This window comes from Athene noctua, chromosome 1, assembly GCF_965140245.1.
Source record: "Athene noctua chromosome 1, bAthNoc1.hap1.1, whole genome shotgun sequence".
NCBI lineage: Eukaryota > Metazoa > Chordata > Aves > Strigiformes > Strigidae > Athene > Athene noctua.
In genome coordinates, this window is record NC_134037.1 from 181,224,056 (window position 1) to 181,237,237 (window position 13,182).

The window sequence follows — 13,182 nt, forward strand, 5'->3', positions numbered from 1 at the left end:
ATTGTCAACTGAAGATGCTGACTTGTCAGAATAGATCAAAGATCTCTGCAACTGCATCTGAGGATTTTAATGCTTCACCATTACCCCATTTTCCCATACTTTACTATTGATTGATTCATCCAAAAAAGATTACAACAATGAAAATGGAGCTATTGAAGAAACAGCAGCAACTGTACTCACAATAAAGATGACTCAGTCTATTGTCTTTTGGGTGCTTAAAAACTAGATTCTACTACTGTCATCCATGATGTCTGACAAATCAAGCTGCTGAGCTTCAGTAACTTTGGCTCAGTCACCAAACTAAAAGCAAGTTTTCAGTGTGCTACACAAGACTTGAAAGTTTAATTATGTAACAAAAGATTCTGGGAACTGCTCATGTCACAGGGACAAAATCTACTTATCACTGATGTGAGCAACTGCTAACTTATTTAGGTGTCAGGGACTGCACAGGGACTCCTTTTTCTGGAGGCATAAATTAAATAATTCAGAAAGCAATAAGAAGGACACAAAAATACTTACTATGTGACTGATTCCAGTTTCAGCCATGTCAAATACCACTGTTAATGGCTTTCCATGATCTCTCCTGGCATAATGTTCTAACCAAAAAGCAACCAGCTTCTTTTTTTCAAGTTGCTGTTTAGGATCTCTTGTATGATGCTTCACTCTAAACCAAACTTGAGAAAAAACACACAAAAATTGTATTACCAGATCCAAGTTAGCAGAAAACATTATGTATAGTTATACAGGATGAACCAATTTATTCACCTTAGTCTGTATTCTACATTTCTACTGATTCTGTGGCCACTGAACAGCCATAAAAACAACTGCACACCTTTCCACACACCCCTTGTCTTGCTCACATTTTTATACTGGAACTTTTTAGAAAGTGAACATACAAAGAATTATAACAGAATAGTAGAAAATACTTCTTTTATTTAAAGACTACTTCTTACCCAGACTATAATTTCTTAATTGCAAATTAAATCACACAGTCCTCATAAAATATTATGTTTTGCATAGATTCTAAGTATCACTGGGGTTGTGAAATTTATGTTTCTTTTTGTGCTTAGGTCTTCTACAGCACTGTAGTTTATGTGTTTCGAAAAATTATTTATACATATTATGAGTTATATGAAAAGCATCAGACCTTTCTAAAATTAAGTGAAAAAAATCCAGATGAGCAACACTGTACAAATGAAAGCCCAATACATACTACCTCAAATAGGAAACAAGTCATGCAGAGACAAGTTTTGCCATGAAAAGTAGCATATGTCAAAGTAACAGGGTTTATAAAAGCGCCTGAAACCAAATTACTGATTATACAATGAAGTGATAAAAGAAATATTCAGCACCACAATGTAAAGAGCAGCCTTCAGTTTTGGTGCCTCTACAATATCAACATTAGACAAGCCCTGAAAATGATTGCAGATAAATTTATTGTTCTCCCTGAAACTTGAAAAGTCTTACTAAAACCCAAATTTATTCTTCATGTCTTTTACTTCCAATTGTAAATAAAAATATTTTATGGTGCATGTAAAGAAACAAGCTTTCTTTTAAACCTAGCATATTAACTAGATGCTGTAAGTTCAGATTTTCAAAGATACCCCTATTCAAAAACAGGACTCTTGTGAAAGTAAACAATAATTCTTGAAGAACTTCTTTATACTTTAAAGTGTCTATTTTACATAACACAATGAGAATGGAGCATGTGGCCCAAGAGACACATTTGTCAAATGTTGACTAACTGGGAACTCTTACCTATGATACCTTCTGAATTTGCATACTAAGTCTGATATTGTGACTCAATTAACATTCACAGAAGAAACATTCCAGGTATGGGAAATTGAGACATTAGTTATGGTTCGGTGAAAATAAAATCAGAAATTATTATTTACTTGAGTTACACATTCTTGTCATGAAACACTTGCATCAGTGCTTGGACTGAGAAAATTATGCAAGGAAGTCATGTTTTTCTACTTCCACCCCCTACCTCAAATGGAACCACCCAGTATAATCATACTCAGCTTTCTAAATGCTATTAAAGGTATCACCACCACTAATCCTTGAATACTTACACTGGAGGCTAAGAGAAAAATCATGAAACAAAAATGCATCAATTTTTCATATAGCAGTGATATCTTACAATGATAAGAAAAAGGACAATCTGACACAACACTGCCACAGAATAAAAGCTGTTTTTTTTCTGGTCATTGTTTTTTGGAAAACTAGTGTTCTGGTGTTTAAAACAGTCATTTCTGTAAAACACTGGATAGTTAGTGTATTTCAGAAGTACAAGCCAGCCCTGGTAAACCAAGAAAAAGCAGTATTTCAGATTTAATTTTTTTTTTTTTTTTCAAGGTTCAAGATCACTGCTTGGAAAGCCTCATGAATGATTCGTTTAAAAAGACTCTTCTGCTTCATAGGATTTAAACTTAATTAAAAGTAAATATGTGAGATGTTACAGACCAATTTATAGAAAAAATACTGACCATCTATTATACACTATTATAAAAACTCCAGGGGATTTCAGGCAATATTTACTGTTTCCCTACAGATCTTATTCTTTCATTACAGGAAGCTAATCACACAACTTGAGAGTTCATTCTCCAACAATTCTCAGCTGTTCACACTGTTACTGAACATTCCAATAAGATCAGAAAAAAAAATAATGTAAGAGACAAAAGAAAACTATTACAGACCTCCTGTGAAGCACCATAAGCATGCAAGAACATGGGCTGCTAGAAGAGCAATGACAATGCACTGTAGTAGTGAACATTTATACTAGTCATATACTCACCACAGGAGTTACAGAAACAATGCACTTCAACAGTAAAGTTAAAAACCGCATTACAGTTAGGATAAAGGTTTAAGATATTTGAAAACTGCCGAGTTTCCTCACTCCACGTCTGTGATCCAAAGAGATACTCAGTTACCAACTTGTCAATTTTCGTAAAAACTGTTACTAGTACATACCTAAATACTTCTAAAACATTTATTTTTTCAAACTAGATGCTAAAATGATGAAAACAAAAAATAATGATCAATGACTGGAAGTACTGTATTCTGTGTAACTTACATAATTTATAGCCTTCTTTATCATATCCATGAAGAAAGAGTGCACCATTTTCAAATAGCCATTTTGGAAGGGCAGATTCTGTCAAGTCTGCAAAGTCAAATGAAAGATTATTTCAGTATTAATAATCACATTGCAATTTAATAGAAGTCACTAAAAATGCAGAAGTCTAACAATACAAAAATGTATTAAATCAGTTTCTAAAACCTTTATTAAACTAATGCAAATAGTGAGCTCATTTGGCATCTTTACTATCTTCCTCTCATGCTGTAGAGTAGGATTTACTTAGGAAGAAATAAGAATAAAAAATTATGTGAGAAACTGCAAATGTTTATTTCTGTTTGTATCTGAAGCCCCTCTTGCTCCATCCTTTAATTCAGATTGTGAAGTCCTCTAGGCAGAGCTCAGCTTTAAAATATTCTCACAGGACAAAACCCACATCTATTCTACCTAGGGTGTCAGATCAGTGTTACTATGATGAACAACAGAACCCTGTTTTTTTGTGGGTTTTGTTGTTGCCTTTAAGGACTCCATTCTAGCAAATATAGAGACAAGAGAACTGCCTGGCCTCCTTCCTCTTAAATCACCTTTCAGTAGACATATGGAACCACAACAGTGTGACAGTGCTGGTCAACATAAAAAGCAGTAATTTTTTTTTTTTTTTTTTAAATTGAGTACAAAAGTTCTTGCTCAGCTCTGCGGTACTTACAAAACCTTTAAAAGGTGCTTAATGAAACTACATATAGAAGTCAGTTGTAGTTCAATAAGAAAGCAACACACAAAGTCAATCTATAACACAGCTTACCATTAACTGTATATTCTTTCCTCCACTGAAAGCTTTCATCAATCATCTTTAATGTATCATCCACAACATCATGACGCCAAAGCAGATAATTTTCAACCCATTTATCATCTTGCTGAAGTCTTTCCACATCTCTAGAATCATATTTATCTGATTTATCTAGCAAATAAAGAAATTATTGTAAGGCTAAAACATTTGTATGAAAAGATGAAAAGGAGATTTATCAAGTTTCAGTATAAGCATCTACTAGGTACACAGGATTTCTTTTAGTCTCAAGCAGACAAAGCATGGCATAAGAAACTGATTAAAAACATCTGTCTACTATAATGATATTTATGAACACAAGATTACTCAGTAGAAAAATAGTTTGTGATTCTTATTCAAAGAAAGAAATTAGAAAACAAGGTGTGTGTAGGTATAGAAAGCTGGTTTTGGAAAAATTACAATTAACACAAATTAGTATATAGTCTAAGAATCTGTGTACTGATGAATGTATATTAAGCATCACTAGCTCAAGCTTGAGTTCTCAAACTTATAGGCATCAGCATGTCAGACCACAAAGTGCCAGAAAACAGATGTTAAAATAACTATTTTTGACCATGTGATATATATATGTATATATCATTGCACTGAATTGTTTTCTTTAAAAAGACTACACATTCTACACTTGTAAATTGTTACCTTACTGAACACAAACTACATGCAACTAGAGCAGTACAAAACCTCCAAGCCTCAAACTCTTCTTCTATTAAACTTGCAAAGGGAGAACAGGTGAACATGCTTTGGGAAGATCTTCAGATGAAACAGGAATTGCTGCTGCTCCTTACTTTTTAATCTTTTTTTTAGGCAGTTTGTAAAATATGAATGCCTACATGGACCTATTTTTATTGTAGATATGCTTAAATGAACTCAGTTTTTAGATCAATGCTCCTCTTTGTCTAAGAAATCTGCATAACTGGAATGTAAATTAAGAACCCATGATAGAAACTGGCTTCTGAAAGCAATAGACACCAACACACATCTCTGCTAACTACTAAAAAACCCCAAGCTTTTAAACTATTCATTTAATTTTGTGATTAGCTTAAAAAAATTAAGACTGGTTGTTAATAAAATAATTTTCACATACTGGAAAGACTATTCTGTCAGTAGCAATAAACTCAAAATAGCTACTATCAGGGTCATCACATTTAATATAACTTTAGAACTGTGGCTGGATGGTTTAGGGATGTGTATTTCAGACATCTTAATTCTGAGGAAGATGTTCAGAAAAAGGCACCATTAAACTGATAAATTTTAGTTTTACTGGCCATGTGTAAAGATATGACCTATTTCACTTGTCTTATGTTGCTTCCTGTCACAAATTAGTCAATATACCTGTAATAATATACCCATTTTAAAAATGTGCCCATCCACCAAGAGTTATTATAGTTGCACTCCTCCAGTGCACTCAGATGTGAAGAGATGCTTCTCACAATCTACTCAGTTTCTTCTTCATTAGGTTTCAGATTTCTCCTTCCCCTGATCCCATCCCACTAACTTACATTGTTCCTTAGGCAAGCCTACAGTCAAATCCCACTTCCCTTAATTTTAGTCCCCTAGTTGCTCCTCTCTGCCCAAAAGCCTCCAAATCCTCTAAACCCCTCTTATTCTTTCAGTTCCTTTCTCATCATTTCCATACTTGCACTACACAGCTCATTCCCTATATTCTGACTAAGCCCAGTAAAGTGAACACTCAGTACAAGACTGAAATGCTATTCAATTTCTCTGTGGCTGTAGGTCAACCACAGGTGGAACAAGTTGCAAAGTTCTTCAGTATTAAACTTTGCAAAGTCTCAAGTGCTCATTTGAAATTTGATTATTCCCCCAACAATCTACAATTTGGACAGGTTTGCCTGAGAAACACTAACAGTACCTAGTTTCAAGTTAGAACCATAAAAATTAACACTGGAGAAGATTTCTGTAGGTCATCTCACTCCTAACTCCTGTTCACAGCAAGGCCAACTTCTAAGTTTAAACAGGTCACCAAACACCTTTTTCAGTCAAGTTTTAAAAACTCAAAAGGGTAGAAAGATTCCACAGCCTCCCTGCATGTAACATGCATTCCAACTCAAAGCCCCTTCAGAGATACTGCCATGTAAAGTAACTGAACTGGCACACCCAGAGTCAGCTACGGTAAGAGAAGCACTGGCTTCTCTTAGCCACAGCATAAACTATTCCATGCTGTGAATTATTCACTATAGTATATTGGCTGTCCAAGCCATACACAGCCACTCATAGCCACATCAAACTAGGGCTCTGCAAGAGCAAAGATTAACATGACTATTACGTGTCTCAAGCACCTAAACAACCTTATTTCAACTTGATTTAATAATCTATTACACACACTACCTTCCAGGTAAGTAACTGCAGTTAATCAGCCAAGGATTTTTTCCAAAATCAGACCCATGTATATCCTGTTTATATAAGAGATTTGGGTACTGTGTAATTAAAAGAGAAAAAACACACAACACCAGGTAAAAACTAAGAGAATAATGTTTCACGCTGCTTTCTGAGGATGTCTTTACTCTCAGTACCAATTTGAGAGCAGAACTGTCAGAATGACATCTTGTATCAAACAATTTAAAAAACATGCACATATCACTATGTGGAACATGCCCAGAACACATGTTGCTGGGCCACTAACAAGTTTTCCCAAACTCTGAACTTAGATAATATTAAACCTCAGACAATTAACTTTGTGAATATTTTAAGGAAATGGAAGTGAAAGAGGAATTAAAAAAAACATTTTAGCCAAACTTTCAACATCAGTGAAAAGCAAGCTGGATTCAGAAACAGGGAGAGTTGAAAAAAAAAAAGTCAAGATATTTTTCTTCTCTTCAGCAATTAAATTCTCAACAAGGCACACGTAGTATGAATTTACATATATACTACAACACACTAATGCAGAAACAAGTAGTCAAATTCTGCCTCCACTGGCACTTGTGGAATGCCAGTATTTCAACTGGGTATGCTTACACCGATAGAACAGAAATATTGATTATTGTTGTAACCTTACCTTATTTATCCAATTCTTGCTACAAAATAAGATTTAGAATGAGATTGCAAACCCAACATAAAGGGGTTCTCACACATATAAAGCAGAATGATAAGAAATTGGAGTCATTCCAATAATCCAGTCATTGAAGATACATCAATTCAGAGGAGTAATTCCTCTTCAGATGTGCATTTCCCATAATTCTACAGACATCTTGAAACTTGATTTCAAACTATGCTGTGAAATAATCTGAATGTTTCTAATTTTAAGTCACTCATGAAACACTTGACTGCAGCGACTGAATTATTAGAAATTTCTAGAGTTAAAACAGAATTAGTTAAAAAATAAACCTTTGGGGTTCTCGACACATAATTTAAACACATCCTGCACAACAGTTAAGAGGACAAAAAGGAAACAAAACTTGAGGGACACCCAAATGGAAATTCAGGTGAAAGTATAAACCAAAGTATCTTACCTCAGACAATGCCCATGCCTACCCACTTAAGACACATGTGAACATATACTGATGCTTTTCTCACTAGAAAAGTAAGTGCCTGTTACTTCATACCTGCAGAACTGCCACTACGATGCAGTTTAGTCACCTACTCAGGGAAGGTGACATCGCTGTAAGTAAATCCAAAACAAACAGAATTTCATAAGGTATTTGTAACATGCCTCACTTGCCTCCAAAATAACACAAGGAACAGCATTCACAGCTACTTCTGTTCAGGAAGAGACAGTGAAAGCCACATATATATAACAGCAGTGAGAGCTTTGTGAAAGATTTCACAGTTAAAACAACTGCCCAGAAGCTTGGAAACCCAGTTCCTCCCTCAGCCCAAGATATTTAAATATTACTGTATCCCAGAATAGTTCCACAGCCAGTGAAAGAGGCTAAACCAGGATGCTGCAAACCATAAGCTATGTAGAAACTAAGCAAGACTCAAATCCAGAAAAGCAAGAGAAAGCATAATTTGTTTAGCAAATCTGATAATTACCAGAGAATTAAAACCCAAGTTTTAAGTTATATACAATAGAGCAACAGTAATGAAAGGAAGGAGAAGAGGCCAAAATTAGTTCTCTTTATTTCCTCAGCTAAAAGGCATTCAGGAAAATTTCAGTGAACCAAATTAACCAGACAGAACTTTAACGGTTTCAGAGTTCATAATTTTATTTAACCTTACTTTAAAAAATAGCTACTTAAAGTTACTTTCATTTCCACACTGAACATTTGGGGTAAAGGGAAAAGACTGGGAGAGACAAAAAAAAGTTCTGTTCGACAGCAGCTTCTTCCTATTAGTTGCCTTCCTTTTTTCTTGCTTGAGTGAGGAGTTCTGTTCCTCTGTGACCACGTTCTCCCCTTTCAATAGTGGTCTCCAAGCTGAGAAACTTACAGTGAAACTCTGGCTTAATTACTACCTTCCAACATAAAAGGATCCTGTGTAACACAAGACAACCACTCTTAGCAGAACTCCAGAATCATTCAGAGCTAAACAAACACAGATTTCACTGCAACACTAAGAGTTCATGAAATTCTTTTGACACACAAATTGCAGCATCCTTTCTCTTCTTTTATGCCATCTGCATTACCAGAAGACCACTGGTGCACTGCTGTGATTTCTTCTGGTGCTCATGCTTCAGGAAAATGAGAAATTTGATAATATTCAACAAGAATATAGAAGACAGCTACACTGCCTGTTTTTCAGTCCTGTAGTCTAAGTCCCACACTAAATTAATCCAGAGAAGTTCAGGATTCACAACCTGTAAGAATGACTCCTCCTCCCTTCAGGAAGAACTCTTATCTAGAAAAAAAACGTTACAGAACAAGTCATACACAAAGCTAAGTATGGATAGCAACTATGTAGCTTTGAATAGAAGAAAAAACCCACTTCATTGTACAAAAAAATTGGAAAAAGCAATTTAACAAAGTATGTCAAGTGCTCCAGTATCCAAAGCCTCTCACTTTAACTACAGCCTTAAGTTATTTCAGCCAAAACACCTCTGCTCTGAAACAGTCATAATTATGCCTCTGACCTTGGCTAGAAAGGGGAAAATCATTTTAACTGGCTGTTGATGCCTAACATGTTAAGCTAAGTGCTATAACCATTCAGGTATGTGCCTTCAATTGTTCGATGAGGAAATCAGCAAGACTGAAAACAATTTAAGAAGGTCAGTAGCCATACAGACACAGGGCTGAAGAATACAAAACTATTTCATCCCAACAAGGAGTTATTTCAACAAAATCAAGCAGCAATAAACACAGTATCTGCCTCCACAAGATGTGATAAATTTAACCTTTTAGCAAACCTGAACACTCTCATTGACAAAGATTACTTTCAGTAGAAAGCTCAAGCATTAATGTCACATACCTTTATAGAAAAGTATGTTTTCTATCCTACCCATGTTCCCTATTTTATCCCTCTAGTGTCTCTCAGTCTGAAAGTCAAGAATCAGGGAAAATCGATTTTTCAGAGAAGACAGACATAAGCAGGTGTTTGAAACATTACCTTAAGAATTTTCTGTAACAGTCATACACTTTCTGAGGATGCCCCGTATTTCTACAATTTTATTTGCAATTGGCCAATATGATTAACAAAACACATTTTGCTACTGGCTTAAAGTAATGATTAAATTTAGTCTTTGTAATTGGAGTGGGAAACCTCTCACAAAATCTTTTTCTGAAAACTACACTTTGCCTAAAGGAGAAATGAAGAGGATGAAAATGGGACAGGGCAGGGAATACAGGCAATAAGAAATGGTAAATATGCAAAAGGAAGTATGGAAAAGACTTGTTGAGGGGAAAAATCTACCAAGATATGATTATAAATAATTTCCACTGTAACATTAAAATGGAAATTAATAGCCCAGAAATAAAAGCTAATTTTAGAAATCCTCTAAGGAAGAAAAAGAGAAGACTGTTTGCTAGAAAACATTGTTAGTACCAGTCAGTACTAGAAAATATTCTTTTGTTTTCAATGTTCCTGTCACCACCCAAATCATTTACATCACCAACTCTCACAAAGAATCCAAACAGATAAAACATAAATTAGGCCTCAAAACTGCAAAGATAGTGCTGCTTTCTTACCACAGACAGCATTTACTAGTCTATTGAACTAACAGGAACTTTTTAGTTTTGGAAATATGCTCTTTAAATACAAGGGGTTTAATTACAAAGGATATACATTCCTCATAGGAACAGAAGTTGTCATTCAAATACAGCTAGATAATTCACTGAAGAGAAAAACACCACCACAAGATCACATTAACACTAACCACTGCTTTGCAGAGAAAAATCTCACAGTGGCCAAGCTTTCCTTCTGGGATCCCTCAATGGCCACATTTGCTGAACATCAAAATATTCTCGTGCAAACTTTGGGAAAATGAGCCATTAAGGTTTTCTGACACCGTATTTTCCAAACTGTATCTGACTATTAAAACAATTCTTTTCTACCTTGAAAACTGTCAAGACCATACCATATCATCTGGTTGTAACTTCAATGACATTTTTGCATATTCTTACTTTAAAACATTGTATTCTGCCAATAAATAACTTCAACTCAAAATGAAGATTTCAAAGGCCCTCTATGTTTTCATTTCACAACAAAAATAAACATTACTGTAAGACCATTACAGCATCTGTGACCATTAGCAATTCTTCCTGCATGGAGGGGAAACCAGTAACTATGAATTCCATAATATGGAAGAATCACTTCATAACAGAAACACTGAGTTTCCAGATAATCAGGTACAGTTTTCCTCAGAGGAAAAATAAAACAGTATCAGGTACACCATCCAGAAACAAAGCTGCCCGAAAATTTTACTGAAATTTTAACATTTGCAGCTCATTTGTAAAAGGTATTAAGTTCATTCTGTAGATGCCCGCAATTCTGTGACCACACTAAGCTTTCACAGAAAGCATCAGTTTCTCAGTGTGCCCCAAGTTTTGAAAACAAACTTCTGGACGCGAAGCTATCATTTATACCTTCACAACACAGAAAGTCACATATCTGGGGGTGTCTGTACACATGCACCTCCACACAGTTTTTCATTAAGAGGAAGCATAAAATAATACATTTTAGAACAAACAGTAAAGGCTGAAGGATCACAATAAAACTAAACCCTTATTTTTCACACTTGAAGTGGACATGATAACATTAGTTTGCTTGTTGTGTTCCTACATTCAAGGGAGAAACTTAAGAATGTAAACTCAAAAAATCCTAATCCTATTTTCTTGAGAGGGCTAAGAGCTCTAAACCATGACCAAAACCGGGCTTACTGAGAAACTATGTTCAAAACACCACAAATAGGATTACAGCTTACCTTGCAATGGTATTCAATTATTTTAATGGCTGTAACAACCAGCCCAACAGAGGCTTCATTACAACTAGAGAAACCTGTGGAATTCCAAGATTGTAAGGGATAGGTCAAGTGAAAAGGTAATACTCCCTTCAGCAACAACTATCCCAAAGCAGTTCTAGGCCTTCTAAAGTAGTTTATGAGTGTGACTCTAGGATAATAGAATACAAAGCAAGATGAATCACCTGTCATAGGAAAATATACACATTAACTGAAAACAACAGCCAAAAGAATTTCTAATTTAAGATGATCCTCCACTCTCCTGAGCCTCATCTTTAAGACAGCCAAAGATATCTTGATTCACATAGAAATAAAAAATGGTAAACTAAGCTCTTTCTTCAAGACACTATTCTAATAATTTTGTCATCTTTCCAGAAATACAGGTCATGTCTAATCAAGGCCAAAGTTTCCTTTATGAAAGTTAGCAGTGCAACCCTATGAAGCAAAGTTGTACCACCCTCAAGACCCTCAGTTTGCCAGAAATATGCTATAGCCAATCACAAAAAAGTCATAGAAGTGTGCAAGCCTCATGTAGAAGTACTAACTAGGTAATCTCAGTAATTTTCATCAGGAACATCAAAGGAAGGCATGTGCTTGAAGGATTGAGGCTTACATTAAAGAAGACACATGGAACTCCTAAACTACTGGTTTCTTACCGTATTTGCATTAAAAATTGGACAGAAGAATGTTTTTAATAGAAAGTCTTTCGACATTCTTACTAAAATGTACTGCTCACTGTAGCTGTTAGCATACTATATATTCTTCTATCATAAGCAATGCAAATCAAACTTGAAATGAAACAAAATACCTCTAGGCTTACCCTGGTATTACTCCCTTTCCCCAAGACATCCCCAGCACCGTCTGGCCTTCATTTACAAGTTTAAAAGCATGTACACTTAAGAATTGAGTTGGACACGCAGCATGGCTTTAATTAAGGCCAACATGAATTTGAAGGGCAAGCTACTCTAGAAAAACAACTCTTTCCTTGACAAACTGGTCGAGGTCAGAATTCTTCTCTCCCCGGCCCCCCTCCCGTTTTCTGTCGAAAAGCACCAAGCACAGCAGTGTCACGGACCCCACACTACAACGAAACACAACTGTGAATCAAAAGTACCCAGACCTGTGTTGCTGCCCAAGAGAGAGACCCAGAAGAAAGCATCAAGAGCTAACACAGAAAGCCTCCGGCTTTGTGCATCATCCCCAGCCGGTAGCTTCAGTCACCTGAAGAAGAGGCAGAAACACCCACTCACCTGGGAAAGCGGGGACAGAGGACACCCAGGGAGAAACAGTGACACCGGGCAAGTCCCAGGGACCACATCCACGGGGCCAGGCCCACCGCTCCCGACCCACCCCCAGCCCCGAAGCGCTCACCTGACAGGTAGACCGCCTCGAAACGCCGCCTAGTCTCGCTTATCAGCGCGGCCTTGTCCTGGCGCTGCTGGGGGGAAACAAGAAACGGGAGGAGCGCGCTAGGAAAGGAAAGGCCGGGGCCCGAGACAGCCCCGGCCCCTCACCCGCACGACCAGCCCCGCCGTCCCCCCCACCCTAAGACACTACCGGCGGGCGGGGGGGCAGCTGAGAGAGGGGGGGGCGCGCAGGGACACTCACCTCAGCCATGGCCCGGCAGAGGGGCCCGCACCGGCCGCAGGCGGCAGCAGGACTTGCCGCCGCACGGGGCACGGATAAATGGGGACAGAGCCACCGCGTGACCCCGGCAGGAGGCGGGGAGCAGGGCCAGGGGGCGGGGCCTGAAGGGGGTCCGCCCCCCCCCTCCCCCGCCGCGAGAGCGAGGCGCCGGCGCGGCCCAGACCACCCGCCCGGAAACCTCGTCCCGCGGCCCCGCCCCTTTCCCGGCGCCTGGCCCCGCCCCCGGGCCGGCGCTGTTCGCGCCCCCCTCCCCCGCTTCCCCTCCCGTCA

At 37.6% G+C, this 13,182-nt stretch overlaps 1 protein-coding gene across 4 annotated transcripts in view; it reads right to left on the reverse strand.

Annotated features, from left to right (window-relative positions):
- Window positions 1-13,029, reverse strand: part of MOSPD2 (motile sperm domain containing 2) — a 35,260-nt gene extending 22,231 nt beyond the window's left edge. The window contains exons 1-5 of one of the 4 annotated variants that reach the window (XM_074906857.1): window positions 12,874-13,028; window positions 12,637-12,700; window positions 3,879-4,034; window positions 3,077-3,163; window positions 520-674 (exon numbers count right to left, since the gene is read on the reverse strand). In XM_074906857.1, coding sequence (XP_074762958.1) covers window positions 520-674; window positions 3,077-3,163; window positions 3,879-4,034; window positions 12,637-12,700; window positions 12,874-12,882 — 471 coding nt within the window. In that variant the 5' untranslated portion in view covers window positions 12,883-13,028. Of the gene's footprint in view, window positions 1-519; window positions 675-3,076; window positions 3,164-3,878; window positions 4,035-12,385; window positions 12,453-12,636; window positions 12,704-12,873 lie in introns of those variants that run through there. The other 3 variants (XM_074906847.1, XM_074906866.1, XM_074906876.1) reach the window with 3 other exon arrangements.
- Window positions 13,030-13,182: the final 153 nt, after the last annotated feature.